Here is a 16393-nt window from a genome sequence, read left to right as displayed (position 1 = left end):
CCCCAGGTCTTTCCAAAAGTTCGTCTGCACTGCCCGAAGGCCATGCACGCTTTCTTGACTCTGAACTCAATGTGAGCAGACCAATTCAGTTTGGAATCCAATATGACTCCAACGTATTTGACTTGATCTGCACACAGCAGCTCAGAATCAAAGAACTGCAAGGGACGAACCCCGGTTGTTATTCGCTTCTTCGTGAAAAGAACCATTGAAGTTTTGCTTGGGTTAACTGATAATTTAACTTGTCGACACCACTGTTCGACAGCTCTTAATGCCTGTTGCATTAAGTCAAAGATTGTTCCGATGCAAAATCCGGTAATTAGTATTTGGTAATCGTCAGCAAACCCGTAGGTTGGAAATCCAAGCTCATTGAGTTTCTTCAACAAGCCGTCAGCTACTAAGTTCCATAACAAAGGTGACAGAACGCCGCCCTGAGGACAACCGCAAATACTCAACTTCCGTATCTCAGCCTGTCGCAGTGACGAGCAAAGTATGCGGTTACTAAGCATTGCGTTTATCCAACCTGAGATACATGCAGGTATCCCATGACCGCGCGTCGCTTCCAGAATAGACTGGAAGGACACATTGTCAAAAGCACCCTCAATATCTAGGAATACACCCAAGCTAGATTGCTTGAGCGAGAAGGCTTTCTCAATGTTGTAAACAACATCGTGAAGCAGAGTGATCGTAGATTTCCCACACTGATATGCATGTTGCATTTTGTGCAGTGGATATTCAACTAAACTAACGTTCCTGATGTGATGATCGATTATCCGTTCCAAAGCTTTCAGAAGAAAAGAACTTAAGCTGATAGGCCTAAAACTCTTGGCTTCTTCATAGCTTGAGCGCCCCCCTTTGGGAATAAATCTAACAGTTATTTCTCGCCATGCTTTCGGGATATACCCGGTAGCAAGACTGGAAAGCAAAATCTTTTTCAAGACATGTTTAAGAATATCAAATCCCCTTTGCAGTAGCACGGGAAGTATTCCATCTTTTCCGGGTGATTTGTATGGAGCAAAGCTGTCAACTGCCCACTTGACCGATTCAGTGGAAACCAATGTGCGTGCTAACGCCCACGAGTCCGAATCACCAGAATGAGATCTGTGAACATTGTTCAACTCCGGATCGATACAACCTGGAAAGTGTGTGTCGAAGAGACAATTAAGAACATCTTTTTCGTCCGTCACATAAACACCATCTCTGGTTTTCAAGGAGTTCATCTGAAAATCATTCGATTTGGAGAGAATTTTATTTAATCTGCTAGCCTCGTTCAGACTAGAGACATTAGTGCATAGGCTTTGCCAGCCAACCCGTTCTGCAGATCTAAGACATTTCTTATATGCACTACGAGCTGACCTGAAAGCCCTGGAGTCATCACGCTGACGCCGGTTCCAAGCTCTTCTCATAACTTTCTTCATTCTTTCAAGCTCAGCCCTCCACCAAGGGGTTCCCCTAGTCGATTTAACAGTACGAAGTGGACAAGCTTCTTCGTAGGATGCTAATATGAATGAGCCTGTCGTATCCACGACGTCATCCAAGTCGTCTAGTTGACTAATTGTTGGAAAACATCCATGAAATTTAGTCGCCAAGTTTTCCAAAAAGAGGTCCCAGTTTGTAGATTTAGGATTACGATATGTCACCACATTGAAGGTGACATCAAAATGATCGAAAAATATATATTTATGATCGGATAGAGACGGTTCAGTTTCATTTGGAACCTGCCAATTTCCCAGTTCATGCACAATTCTATCAGAGCAAAGTGTTATGTCTAACACCTCCTCCCTCCCAGACCTCGCAAAAGTTGGTCGGTTTCCCACATTCAGAATATGAAGATTTGTACTACTTATGTACTCCATCAGTTCAGAGCCTCTCAGATTGATGTCTGAGCTGCCCCAAATGATGTGATGAGCATTCGCATCACTGCCGATAATGAGCGGAAGACCATTTCTGCTACAATACGATACAACGCTTTTGAAATCATCAGAAGGAGATGATTCGTTATGCGGTAGGTATGCTGAACAATATATATATTTTTTTTCTACGTTTCCGACAGTCAATGTAACTGTGACAACACAGTAACAGTTTTCGAACGAAAACTACGCTAGAGGCCCTATATATACAGACTAGCGAAGACTTGTTTTCTGTGTCCAAACCGAAGGTCTGCCTCAAAAGGAAGAAGAGCGTATGCAACATAGAATGCGAAACTAGCGGCAGATCACTCTAGGAATGTATAACAAATCTGCATTCAATTTAAAAAAATGTATTTCATTTCCATTTTTTGATTAATTTTAAACTCTCTCGTCGAAGTTGAGCGGGGCTTGCCGACAGGAAAATGACCTCGAAATGTACCGCTAGGTCTCTGTCATTCTGAAATGCGTCATTGAAAAATCGGCAGAGCTAACACCTTCTACATCCCGAAATCAAGTTGTTTGCATGAGGAAGCCAGACCATGTGCAGACAACTTTTGTCATAATATCGCTGCCGACTAGTGGGATTTGGAAGGTTAACACACACACACAACTTCAAACTCTCTCGTCGAAAAATCTGTACAACAAACGTCTTACACTGATCTAGTTCGTTCGATGCTTTATTGGATGTAGATCTAGTTTCTTGCAGGGCTTTTGACGTCTTACACGTAACGCAAAATACACTTTAAACTTCTTTTTCAGTGGAAAGTAAATGAATTTAACTTCTTTTAATTTTAAAAACGCATACCAAGTGATCTGTCCCTAGATGTGAAGGGTGCCAAATTGACAAACACAAAGCTGATTCAAGATTATCTGAATAAGGTGGTATGTTTAATAAGATTATTAATTCTCTAAAAATCTCAGGAAACTTGAAAGTGATATTTTTAATATTTGGGTCAATTTGTTTTAATAACTCTCATTTTCATATTCTTTTTTGGTGAGCGATGCAGTGTTTACGTCATGTCGATCCTGCTAATCGTAAGACCAAATCGCTCGCGTGAGGTTTCGTGCTGTCAGTGGAAATGTGATTCGTGACAATACCAGTTTAAATACTGGTTGTTTTACTACGTAAGCAACACTTAGTATTATATAATCGTTTTTAATCATTTATTTAATTTAATTTAATATTGAAGCGGAACAAAAAATCGTTCTCATTTTTGCTGCTTTTTATTGCTTTATTGTTTATTTTTTATAGTTTTTCAAAGCAAGTATAATTTGCGCACAATAACTGCTATAACAATAACGTTGCGTGTTACCAATGTATTACTGGTCAGAAATATTTTTTCATTTCAATTTTCACCCCATTTCGTGGTATTTTCCAAAACACGATTTTTAAACTTTCACTCCTCAAAATAATTGCACTTTTTCGAAAATATCTAAATTCCATTTTATACCCTTTCAAGACCATTCTTTCAACTTTTAGAATCATTTGATTGTTTCAAATCGGTTGAAAATTCGCAAAGTTTAGTAATTTTTGTATAAAAAGTCCAAACCGCGAGTTTTTCACTTTTTTTGGTTCAAGCCAATTTATGTATCATTGATTCGATAAATTACTTACTTTCACTTACACAGCATTTTTTCGCAATTAAAAAACGGAGAAAATGATGTATTAGACATTTATTTTGATTGCATTATTACCTGCGAAAATTGCGATCAAATGCGTGGGGTACATTTATACCCCAGTGCAACGTTCTAGGGTGGAAAACGCAAGTGCAACGTTCTAGGGTTAATCTACTTCAATTTAAGTTGAATTTACTTAATTTTGAGTATAGCCCAATCAACTCAAAAGTAGCTTATTGCACGGAAGACCTCGACTGAGTCTAATCTCTCGTTTTGTTTTTGACAACACTAATAAGTGCGAAAGCACGCACAACTCAAAAGTACCTAAATTTAAGTTAAAAGAACTTATTCTGTAGGTTTTTTTATGGTTGCGTGTACAATTGTATTCATGGTTGCTAGCTTTACCGTTTTTATTTTCGTTTATTTTCGCAATATTCAATATAAAGTATTTATAATCAACCTTAACCGGGGTCCAAAAGCGAAATATGTGTAATTGAAGAATAAATCATTACTCTGTGTTCTAAAGTATGTGTATATACAAATATTATTTCTCAATCCCGGCAAGAAAAAATCCAACCCATCTGCGTTTTCTTATCGAGTTTTTGATGCGATAGAAACATGTTTAGTTTATTGTATCCTATTGTAATATGTATTCTCCAAAACACGCACAACCAAAACCACGAATCTACGATACACCCATCGATATCGGAATTTGACTACATCAACAAACGCCTCTCTATACAGTCAGCAAATCAGACACCACCTCCACTAGGGTCAGCATCAAACGGGAAAAAGTACAAAACTACCGGAAATCAAAGAAAAGAATTACGTTTTTTTCCTCGACTAGACACGAGAGTTATCCCTCCGGTAATCCACCGCTATTCATCGGCAATCCCGACAGCCGGTCACTGTAATCCTCGGGAGATCAATTATTCACAACCGTGCCGCAATGGCGAACCGCAGCACACTTGGGATTGTGGGATTTCACACCTCTTCACATCCTAATATATGGCTTAATGATTAATGGGACCTGAAGCAATTAGCTGGTACCAGATTGATTGGACACTCACACACACCCACTCACTTCATTCGCAAGATTTTTTTCTATTGCTGTAGAGTACTCCGAAAACCTTGTCGCCGTCGCCGTAGTCGTCGTCGTTGTTGTTGTTGTTGGTTCTTCACTTTTCCAGGGCCATCCAACACTCCCGCCCACACTCACAGCCCACTTCTTCCGTTTCCCCGAACCCGGTTATATAAAGCGTACCAGCGCACAGCAGCAACAGCACTCGCAAAAAGCTATCCTTTAGTGATTGATTTTTCACGTTTAGCTCCGCACCAACAAGGCTAAGTATTCACCAGTTATCCACTCGGAACAGCTGCCACTGGATATCCTTTCGATCACTGCAAATTGCTACTTTTACTATCGTATTCCCGTTGCATCGAATACCCAACCAGGCAAATTTTCGTTGCTCGAGGACTAACTCCGTTTCAAAATGGCTGAATTGAATGAAGACACGCACACTCCACTGAGCAGGGAAAAACCTCCGATGCAGCTCTAGAGGCTATTTCCTGGACAGAAAAATCCGTTACTGGCCGCAAATTTCCCACCACACTACACTAGAACAACTATCTATGCACTAACTACTTACAAAATAGCTAAAACATTCAAATCAATGGACACTTTTCAGCACACAAAAGAAAAGAAAATTTTGTCCTCTGTTACTTTGGACTGGATTTTGAAAGGCGAAAAACGGGACCTTCCGTGAGCAGAACTGCGACACGATTGAGAAGAAAATCTGTTTCGCTGGGTACTCAAAAGCCAGCCCAGCGAAGGACATGCGCATTGGCGCGGCAGAACTTCGGCTTTCCTTCGCCAAAGGAACTCACTCCAGCCGAGCGAGCACGTTGTCCGACTGTTTATCAAGAAACTGTTGCTTGCGCTCCACAATGTTTACAACTCGAGGGGTCTACCGATGGTTACGGACGGTACTTACTTGCATTCTCTATCGCGGTGCCACACTGCTAGTTGAATCCGGCGGGTTTCTTCCTCTTCCAGCGTTGGTTCAATTACGAACACAAATCGATGGTCGAACACCGGTTTGCTAGAGTTTCGATGAACTGCTGTCCTTTGGAAGCCCTGATCGGCAGTCAGATTCGTCGGATTTGTAAGAGCGACCTTGACGTATGCGTTTATCGTACTTCCGTTTGGCCGTTGCAGATCTTTACAGCGAATGACTGAAATGAAAAAAATATTTATTTTATATTTCCATTCTTCCGTCACTCCTATAGACTAAAACCCAAATGACGACGTCATACCATCCACCACTCACCGTGAACGTTTAGTTTGTTATCTGGCTCCACCTGGAGGTTCAGTTCCAGTGAGCCCTTTACGATGGTTACACGTGAGCAGCGTGACGTGGTCGACGAAGCAACGGATCGTCGCTTCTCCAGAGAATCCTCACTCAGAGTGGGTGAGAAAGCCAGACATTTGCGGGTTTTCTCGAAAGAGATCGCTTCCATTCCGGTCGGGGTGGAAGTTCCCTGAAGATCGATCGAACGGATGCTGGGTGTCATTTCATCAATGGTAGTAAGAGCGGCATTGAATCTCGGATTTGGACCATCCGCTTCAAAGGATATTGTGGTCATCGTAGGGGTTTGCATTTGAGCTAAATGTTCTAGCTTCGATTGATTGTAACTGGCTGTTTTAGGGGTTTCCGGACTGGGGATCCCGTTTGGAAGGGACAACCCCACGCGACATGATCTCTTTTCGGATGGTTCCTTCTCCAGGGCATCCAGTTTGTTTTTCCGACGAACCGCTTTCTGGCGTCTTAGGTTGCACGCATCCAGGGGACTGGCTAGGACAAATCGGGACAGTGATTGCCGCAGGGATTTGGCACCTTTGGCGGACTCGGGTGTCTTAACCTCGCGCTCGTTGATATGTGTAGTTTCGTCCAAGATAATAGTGGTCTCCGCCTGTTCTATCAACTTGGGTGGAAGTTGGTCGATCAAGTTGTCCTTGTACAGATCGGATGCCGGGTCATCGGCGGGAGTATAAGTAGGAGATGGTAGCTTGGCTTGCTTGGACTTGACGCTGGAGCTTCTCTTTGGAATTTTATCCTTCTTTGCACTCTCCAGAATTGCATCGATCATCTTATCTAGAGTAATATCACCCATTTCGGACGAGTTCAGTGAAGGTTCCTCGTCGTGGTAGATTTGGTTATTATTATTGTTAATGTTTGCCTGTCGTTTGAAACTGATTTTGCTGAACCGCAGCTCGGACAGGCGGGATGATAGGGGAGTTAAAGCGGGCTCTGGTTTTCCCAAAACTGGAGCAGGTGTCGCGAAAGGTTTGGCACGTTTCGCCGCTGGAGGTTGCTCATCGTGAAAATATCGACCGGGGTTCTCGAAGTATGAATCAGCGAGGCCTAGACCTCGCAGCGCGAGGAAGGGGACGTTTTTTACTCCACATGGTGAGTACTCGATATCGAAGCTCGGAAGAGTTGACGCGTACTGCATCGCGTTTTCCTTCTTGGCAGTTGAAGTGATTGCTGTTGTCGGGGATGAAGGCAGTGCTCGTTTTCTGCTCTGCGGAGTGGTTGACAAGCGGCAAGGTGTCGTATTGGGGGTAATATTGCTGACATCTCGTAGTGCCATCGAATAAGGTGACGGCGAAGATCTGCCTTCGGATAGGTGGTGTGGTGTCGAAGTGACGCATTGGTTTTCCTTGTCCACGTGCGCATGACGTAGCATAGTTGATCCTAGGGACCGTCGGGCTCGAATTTTACTAGCCGTTGTGATTCCATCGCTGGGGACATTCCGGTCGTTGAGGGCCCCCAGTGATCTACGAGCGTGTACCGTGGAACCGTTCAGACGCTGCTGGTGTCGTTGAATTGCGGCCGCTGTACCTCCTTCCGGGCGCTTTGTACTTCAACATCTTGATTATTCTGTAATGACAAGAACGGAGGGGCTATTAGTGTCACTGAAATGAACCGAGACGCATAACGAAAAAAAGGAAGAGCTAAAACTAATTAAACGCAAACTCGAAACTCCTGATGAGGCTCCATCCGGTCGGTTTCTATCCGCTTCTTGGATCAAGATAACAAACAAATGCGACAAACGTAGTCGATGTTCACTTCATAATTTTGTGTGACTGCACTTTTGCGTGGTACGTGGTTTTGGAAAACCTGCAGTCAAACGGAAGGATTTCCTTCCTGGAGCTGGCCTTTTCCTGGCAAGCACTAATTTCTCCCACGGTCACTTGATGAATGGAGAGGAAGAACGGAAGCGAAAATCAACAAAACGTGATCTACATCTACAATATTCTTCTCAGCGGCTTCAGAAATGTTGCTCTACAAGGACGATTGCGGAAGGCTTCACAGAAAGGGTCAGGTTGGGAAGGCCGACCGATGAAAAACAACGGTTGAGTGCACGAGAAGTGCGAAGGATGATAACGATGATGTGGTGAAGTGAAATATTTCCTACCACAAAGTGTACGGGCAACCGTTTCTCGTTCAACATCGCTATCCTTGAGACAAGCAGCAACGAATAAGGAAGGTGTGCGGGAGGTGTGCTTTCATTATTCGCAGACTTGAGACCGTGGTATACCGTAGCATAATTTGCTTGAGCCTTTTGTCGGTCGTTTTGCGGTTTAGGCATTGTTGTAAGTCGTCGCGCTTTAGGACAATGTTTGTGGTTGAAGGTGTGATTAGAGGCACGCTGGAACTCGGGCATTCATAGTTTTTTTTCGTCCGATTGAAGTAGGCGTTTTGTAGAGTGGACCTTGTTGACTTTGAAGAAGAGTGCGTGTAAATAAGAGCACCTGGTTTTTGATGGATCGTGGGGGAGTTCAAGCCGTTTGGAAACTGCTTCAAGTGGTAAACAACATACGTCGCAATCGTGCTCATTTGTCAGCTGTTGAAGCATACACCGTTTGCCGAGTAGTTTTCACGTCAGGCGTCGATTCGCTCGTTTCGAATATGGGAGGTGAGGAATGTTGCAACCTATGGTACTCACTGGGCTGAAGCAGGACCGTATCCGCTTTCCGGTGTTTTTCCACACTCAGCCAGGGAGCTAGAGTTTGTTACATTATATTCAAATAACTGCCAGCATGACGTGCTGGAGTGTTTTGCATGTAAATTCCCATGCCCCCATGTATTACGAATGAAAAGGAAATGCGAGGTTAAGTGTCCGATGCTTGTGAGGTTAAGTGTCGACGAACGAACGTCAATATTTAGTGCGCTTTAAAAACGTAAACAAACTGGTAGCGGCAATGCTGCACGCCAGGTGGCTTCACAGCAGGCGACAAGAAACTCAGATTGAGACGCATCGATTCTAATTAATTGACTTTCACGCCTGTTCGGCAGTTGCAGATCAACTTCACTTGTTCCTTTGTCCCGGCTTCTTCGAGGCCAAATAAACACAAATGACTGGCAGTTTTACATCTTCTTCCTTTCCGAATTAACATGAGGGCTGTCAAAGTGCATCGGTAAAAGTAAACAAACTCAACTGCTAGATAGGCTGGTCTGGTGGTAAAAACAGAGACAAGTCGTTAACCGGCTGGCTTGCGACTTTGCTCGACAAGCGTAGCAGGTGTCTCCGTTTATCGGTTGCCTTTTTGCCTTTCTCATATAAAGAAAGGCTATGCAATCACTGTAAAAATCGACTTTTTAACAGAGGCCCGGAGGGCCGAGTGTCATACACCATTCGATTCAGTTCGTCGAGATCGGCAAATGTCTGTGTGTGTGTGTGTATGTGTGTGTGTATGTGTGTGTGTGTCATTTAAACTCACACAATTTTCTCAGAGATGGCTGAACCGATTTTCGCAAACTTAGTTTCATATGAAAGGTATAACGCTCCCATAAGCTGCTATTGAATTTTTAGTTGATCCGACTTCCGGTTCCGGAGTTACGGGTTGAAGAGTGCGGTCACACAGCAAATTCCCATATAAACTGGTACCACCATGATGTTCAAATGATGTAAAACATATTAAAATGGATGTAACATTACTCTAGTTTGCGGGTCTGGATCACTAATGATCAATCAAAGCAGCTTTGACCACATTGGCCACCTATGACGGTTCATGACGCCCCCGGGAAACCCGCCAAGTTCCTAAGCTAATATCACACCCATTCCCCAACGAATTCTCTACCGATTTTTACAAACTTGATTTCAAATAAAAGATACAGTAATGCCATTGACTGCTGCTGAATTTCATTCTGTTCTGACTCTTGCTTCCGGAGTTACAGGGGTGTTAGTAAGGATACACTGGAATTTCCCATATAAATCGGTACAATCGTAATACCTCAGAGGCTAAAAACTATTGAAATGGTCACCAAATTACTTCTAATCGCAGATCTAGATCACTGATTGCCAATCAAACATTCTTTGAATATATTATCCACTATCGACGATTCCGGAAGTCCGGAATTCCGGGCATATTCCACAAATAAAGTCACATCGGTTGTTCGGTGATGACTGAACCGATTTTCTCAAACCAAGTCTCAAATGGAAGGCAAAATATGCAGCTGAGTATTGCATCAGAGCCCCTCCCCCCCCCCCCCGCCTTGCCCTTACATCTCCCTCCTTCATCACTACCGTCCCCTTGGACCACCCTCACGCCCGCATTTCCTTCATCCACCCCGTATACCAAAAGAAAATGAAGGATTTCTGACGCATCCTCCACTCCCACTCTACTAACCCCCCATTCCCTCCACTTTTAAACCCATTCCACCAACATTTCAAAATATAATCACATGAAGATAACATTGAACTCATGCTGATTAAGCTAATTAAATACTATTCTTTTGCCTTTCTCATATAGAAAGGTTACGCAATTGCTCCAAAAACCGACTTTCTAACCGAGCCCCGGAGGGCCGAGTCTCATATAACATTCGACTCAGTTCGCCGAGATCGCAAAATATCTGTGTGTATGTATGTGTGTATGTGTGTATGTATGTATGTATGTATGTATGTATGTATGTATGTATGTATGTATGTATGTATGTATGTATGTATGTATGTATGTATGTATGTATGTATGTATGTATGTATGTATGTATGTATGTATGTATGTATGTATGTATGTATGTATGTATGTATGTATGTATGTATGTATGTATGTATGTATGTATGTATGTATGTATGTATGTATGTATGTATGTATGTATGTATGTATGTATGTATGTATGTATGTATGTATGTATGTATGTATGTATGTATGTATGTATGTATGTATGTATGTATGTATGTATGTATGTATGTATGTATGTATGTATGTATGTATGTATGTATGTATGTATGTATGTATGTATGTATGTATGTATGTATGTATGTGTGTATGTATGTATGTATGTGTGTGCGGATTTGAATGTCCACATCGGTTTTTTGGAGATGGCTGAACCGATTTTTACAAACTAAAATTCAAATGAAAGGTATACTATTCCCATAGGTTGCTATTGAATTTGATTTTCAACCGACATCTTGTCCCGGATTACGAGTTGAAGAGTATGGTTACAAAACAAAATTTGTTGATTTGTCCACATCGGTTTCTCGGAATTTTCTGAACCGATTTTGACAAACTTGATTTTAAATGGAAGGTCCATCAGCTGCTGTTGAATTTTGTGCGGATCCGAGTTCTGGTTCCTGAATTACAGGGTGATACGTACGATCACGCAGCAAATCCCGATTCTAACGAATTCTGCGATGAATGTAAAAAGGTGAAATTTTTGCCTTTCTCAATAGAAAGGTATTGCAATTGCTCTGAAAACCGACTTTTTAACGGAGGCCCGGAGGGCCGAGTGACATATACCATTCGATTCAGTTCGTCGAGTTCGGCAAATGTCTGTGTGTATGTATGTATGTGTGTGTATGTGCGTATGTGTGTGTGTATGTTACCAAAAATGTCACTCATTTTTCTCATAGATGGCTGAACCGATTTTGACAAACTTAGTCTAAAATGAAAGGTGCAACGTTCCCGAAGGCTGCTATTGAATTTCTAATGGTTCCGACTTCCGGTTCCGGAATTACAGGGTGATGAGTACGAACACGCAGAAAATGTCGATTTTAATAAATTCTGCAATGAATGCATAAAGGTGAAATTTTTTCGAAAATATGACCACAGCTGCTTGTAGTACTAGGTCACTAACATCCATTCAAAGTCTATTTGGCCACATTGGCCACCATCATCGGTTCAGGAAGCCCCGGTGGAAGTATCTAAATTCAAAATAACCGATGTGACTGGTTTCTCGGAGATGGCTAGACCGATTCGACTAAACTTGGCCTAAAATGAAAAGTATTGCGTCCCCGTAAATGGCTATTTAATTTCATCCCGATCCGACTTCCGGTTCCGGAGTTATAGGTTGTGGCGTGCGATCACATAGCAAATTGTGATTCAAACCGATACTCCGATGAAAGCAAAAAAGGTAAAAATTTCGCTAAAATGTCTCTCAAACAACTTAAATTTGCTGTTCTAGGTCACCGACGGCCAACCAAACTTTCGTTGACTACATTGACCACCATAGACGGTTCCGGAAGTGCCCGGGAAAAGCGGCCATCTTTCAAAATTTACGAACTCACATCAGTTTCCCGGAAATGGTTGGGCCGATTTTCACAAGCTTAGTCCCAAATGACAGCTATAATATCCCCACAGATGTTTATAAAATTTCGTACGGATCGCTTATATGGGGCCGGAAATATAGACTAAATCGTCCGGTCATATATGAAATTCTTATATAAACCGGAACTCAAATTTTTTTTTCAAAGGGGGGACCCCATGAAATTTCAGAAATCGAATTCGTATTTTTGATGCAAAACATCTTTAAAATGCATGAAACGTCGAGATTTTATGCAGTGTTTCAAAAATCATTCCAATCAGCATGTGTTGAAGAAACCATAGTTTGACAAATCATTAAAATCCATGATTTCATCACTCATGATTTTTTTGGCTCCTGAGGAGTGAAAACCGCCAAGGAGTGAAAACAGGTTACTAGATTATAATTGCAGCATACAGTTTAAAAGCCCGAGCTCAATTTAGATTTTCAATTTCCATTTTATCAAGCACAAAAGCAAAACAGATCCTTGTTACACTTCATGGCGAAAGCTTCTTTTCGATAGACCTCGAAGGTCAGCATTCAATGGTTAGCGTACTAGGCTAGGCTTAGGCCATTACAGTAATAAATAGTACACCTGTTTTGCATCCTTCCACTATGCATTTGAACTTTCGGATTTCATCACTTCAGCAGAAACATTTTTACGCCAGATTTGAGATATGTTTGCCCGTGTTTATTGTTATAATAATATATTTGTTAAACAAAAATTAAATTGAAAACAAATGATTTGCTTCAATATATACAGGGTGCGCCATCGGGATGTACCCTATTTCAACATTGAACATCTCTGCCATTTTCCAGCCGATTTTGACAGATAAACACGATTCTGAAACATTTTAGCTATAAGTCGATTTACACCAAAAGAACGCGCTGAAATCGTAGCGCATTACATGGAAAACGATCGTTCAATAGTGAAAACTGTGCGTGCTTATCGTAAAAAATATGGCAAGCTCACTTCAGCCTTTCCGGCGGAGTAAACAAACAAAATTGTCGAATTTGGGGTACCAAAACGTTATGCATCAAACACCACTGCACGACCAGAAAGTAACTGTTTGGGCCTGATTTTGCTCCAAAACAATCATCCGGTCCTTATTTTTTCAAAGAGGTAGAGACCATCGACAACGCACGCTACCGTTGGATTTTGGCGTTGGTGGTTCTTCGGTCTGTCCACAAATGCAAAAAAGGTCTTAAAAACGTCTATTTTCAACAAGACATTAGCGAGTTTGAAATTAAATTTGGTCTATAAGCGGCGACAGAACAATAATCACAAACCGGAGTGGACAGGAGGAGCCAAAACCAGGAGTGAAAACCTAAGAGTCAAAACCCACTTGGATTGCTTTGTTTTTTTACTCGCTCCCAGAAATGTGCATAACAATGATTGGTTTCAACCGCTCCTTTGGAAACAGGCTCCTCGGTGTGAAATGTGTGGTTTATTTGAAACACTGATTTTATGTTATCTCGAAAATTTTTTTTTTGTAAAAATCGACTTTTTGGGACTTTGCCGATTTCGCACCTTTTTCAGTTCAATATTACCGTGGCCGTTTTTTCTTTTTCAAAATTTTAGAACTCGAATAATGATTTATTTTCCTGTATATAGTTGTCATGTGATGTATAATAATAAAATGTAATATATGCATTTAAAAGTTTTTAATGAATATAACCAACGCACACATTCTCGTGATTCATGATTGAGAAAGGCACAATTGCACCGCTAGGTGGATTAAAATAGGTTTTTCCATTTGGCTTTTCTCGGTTATCCTGTAAAGTGTGAAAAATGTGTGTGCGAACGAGGCGCTGTTTTTCTTTCTCAGCTGTTATGTTTATCAACTAGCAGGCGGTGGCACGAGCGTACGGGCGCCCGCAGTGTGAAGTCAAGGAATAGGACGGAAAAAGAACAAGGCGATACGTCGTAAAAGATGAGCCCACTTGCCTGACTATCCGTGTGCAGCAGCAGCAGCAGGCGTACACGTAAGAGGTAAACAAGGCCAACAAAAGAAGTAGAAGAAAAACTCCAAATTGATTATTTATTGACGGCCATAAAAGTCGTTCGGTTTCGAATAAACAAGTGTTTATTATCGATTATAGTGAGCAGTACAAGTAGCTTGCGTCCTGAGAAAGTAAAGAAATTTGTTTCCCTGCTCGGGCAAGAGCTATCAACGACCTCGAGTGCCAACTGTCAGCGCGTTGTGTAATGGTAGGAAGCAGACAAGTGACGATGCTAATCGTCCTGTTTCAATTGTTGACCTTTCAGCACATCGGTTTCGCCGGTCGAGCGACGCCAGGACGAAATTTATAACGGCTGCTCATATAATATTCCGTCCGTTTAATTGTTCTCCGTGGCGGCGACCGGCCTTGCTGAAGTCTGAGAATTTGAAATTCAAATGATCTCGGTCAGCTGGTGTGTTCGCCGGGGTCTTATGATTCTACCGATGTCCTTGAGCAACAGCAAAAACAGTCCTTGTTCAGGGGGTGGTTTTTGAGTTGGATACGGTTCGTATGAGCTATGAATTTTTAATATCAATATTGTACAATATTTTCGTTCAGTTCCAGCTGTATTAAACTATGCAAGAATCGTTTTGTTATCGACTAAATCAGTAATGCAAGTGTTGCGTGAATAGCCACGGATGTCATGATTCGTAACTACCTATAACGAGGTCCGTCTCTTCCGGTCCTCTTCCTGATTTTAAAGGTGGGTACATTTCCCGTTAACTAGCTACCGGCCTATAAGTGGAACAACTTAATCACGGGAAATCACGTGAGCTTGTCATAATTATATTTTAATTGGAAGCCCCCGTAATTACTATTATTATGAAATAATTCAATTTGTTGTGGGAAAGTGCAACCCTTTCGTTTTAACTAGTTTACAAATAGAGCTAGAAAACGCGAGCTTGCGAGCAGATGTTTTCTCGGCACATCAACGGAAGAGTCCTCGCGCATACATGTGTCACATGGTTCACTGAGTTGACATCGATACTGCGTACCGTAATTATACAACCGCGGATCAGTAATGCTCAACTCGCTGTTTTTCCACTACTTAATGTTTCGCTAAGAACTAAAAAAATGCTCCGATCCTCGAAGGAACCTTCAAAGACAAATAGAATTTTCAACGGTACGTTAAAACCGCGTAAAAAAAAACTTGAGTGTATGTTTGTATCTTTCAGAGCCACTAGGCAGCAACAGAAAAATGAAATAGAATTTCAAAGAAAAAGTTAATGGAGTGCTGTGGAAGTGAAATGCACTATCTTCACAACGAACCCGCAAATTGATATCATTTATACAGATTTCTTTGTTCCTATAGAAGCCTTTTTGCGAATTGGCTTATGAATTGTTTGCCTCCGGAGATTCACAGTAACTAACAATGATGTTTGCGATCGCCTTGAAATTGCAGTATTTTGCGTAGCATCGGATGAATTATGTTTTTTGACTGATTTGTGCTGACTTTCAAGTCATAGAATTAGTGGTCATTGTATACTTCATTGAATTATAATAATCAGTTAACTTTCTGCTTCTGCACGACTCACATCTACAATCGAGCAAAGTGAACGACAACTAGCAGCCTCTCCGTCTCGCGCGCATTGTCTCGAGAAAAAAGTAAACAATGTATTTATTTCTACCGTTATGGGCAAAATTGCCGAAAAGGCGTTGCTCCGATCTATCGCCGTTATCGTGAGCTTTTAATTTTGTTCTATACGACAGAGTTTTTGTTAATCCAGAAAGGAAATGGAGCTTAAGCCTATCTCTAGTGTAATAACCTCCGCAATTCAGAACTGATATCAAAACGTTATCCCAACCCGAAAGTTTCGTTTCGCAGCACAACCTGTTACACCTGTTGTTGAAAGTGACAGCACTGGAACTAAGATTCCCATGAATGTTAAAAATAATAATGAAGAGGCGCGGCTATATGACCTATCACCGCGCACACCTACTGAGCTAATTGTAAAAAGCACGTCGCAGTACGGAGTACACCTGATACTTGGAGAATCTTCTTCTCGGTTATTCCTTACGGTGCTCTTCTGGAGAGGATGCGGGTCGAAAGATCTATGACCTCCTACTTGATTTGCTAATAGGGAACTATTATTAAAGAGACACGTGAAAATTTCATGACGTTGTGCAGAGTTGCATGAAATTGAAAACGATTTGGGATATCTCCTAAATATCACAAGCACGCAAGATAGATCACGTACTAAGAATCATAAACTAGAACACTTTATATTTTTTTTTGAGTTTGTGAACTATTTCACTAATACGAATGGTCAGCTTACT

General features: G+C 41.7%; 1 protein-coding gene across 1 annotated transcript in view; it reads right to left on the bottom strand.

Annotated features, from left to right (window-relative positions):
* LOC131687174 (uncharacterized) overlaps positions 1–6300 on the bottom strand; it is a gene marked incomplete at its 3' end in the record, with an annotated part of 91989 nt that extends 85689 nt beyond the window's left edge. Inside the window, exons 1-2 of the mRNA XM_058971227.1 lie at positions 5855–6300; positions 5519–5759 (exon numbers count right to left, since the gene is read on the bottom strand). Of these exons, the coding sequence (XP_058827210.1) occupies positions 5519–5759; positions 5855–6185 (572 nt within the window). The remainder of the gene's footprint in view (positions 1–5518; positions 5760–5854) is intronic.
* Positions 6301–16393: the final 10093 nt, after the last annotated feature.

This window comes from Topomyia yanbarensis, chromosome 3 (genome assembly GCF_030247195.1).
Source record: "Topomyia yanbarensis strain Yona2022 chromosome 3, ASM3024719v1, whole genome shotgun sequence".
Classification (NCBI taxonomy): domain Eukaryota; kingdom Metazoa; phylum Arthropoda; class Insecta; order Diptera; family Culicidae; genus Topomyia; species Topomyia yanbarensis.
Note: the sequence above shows the minus strand (reverse complement) of the source record. Positions and strands in the feature narration are given on the sequence as shown.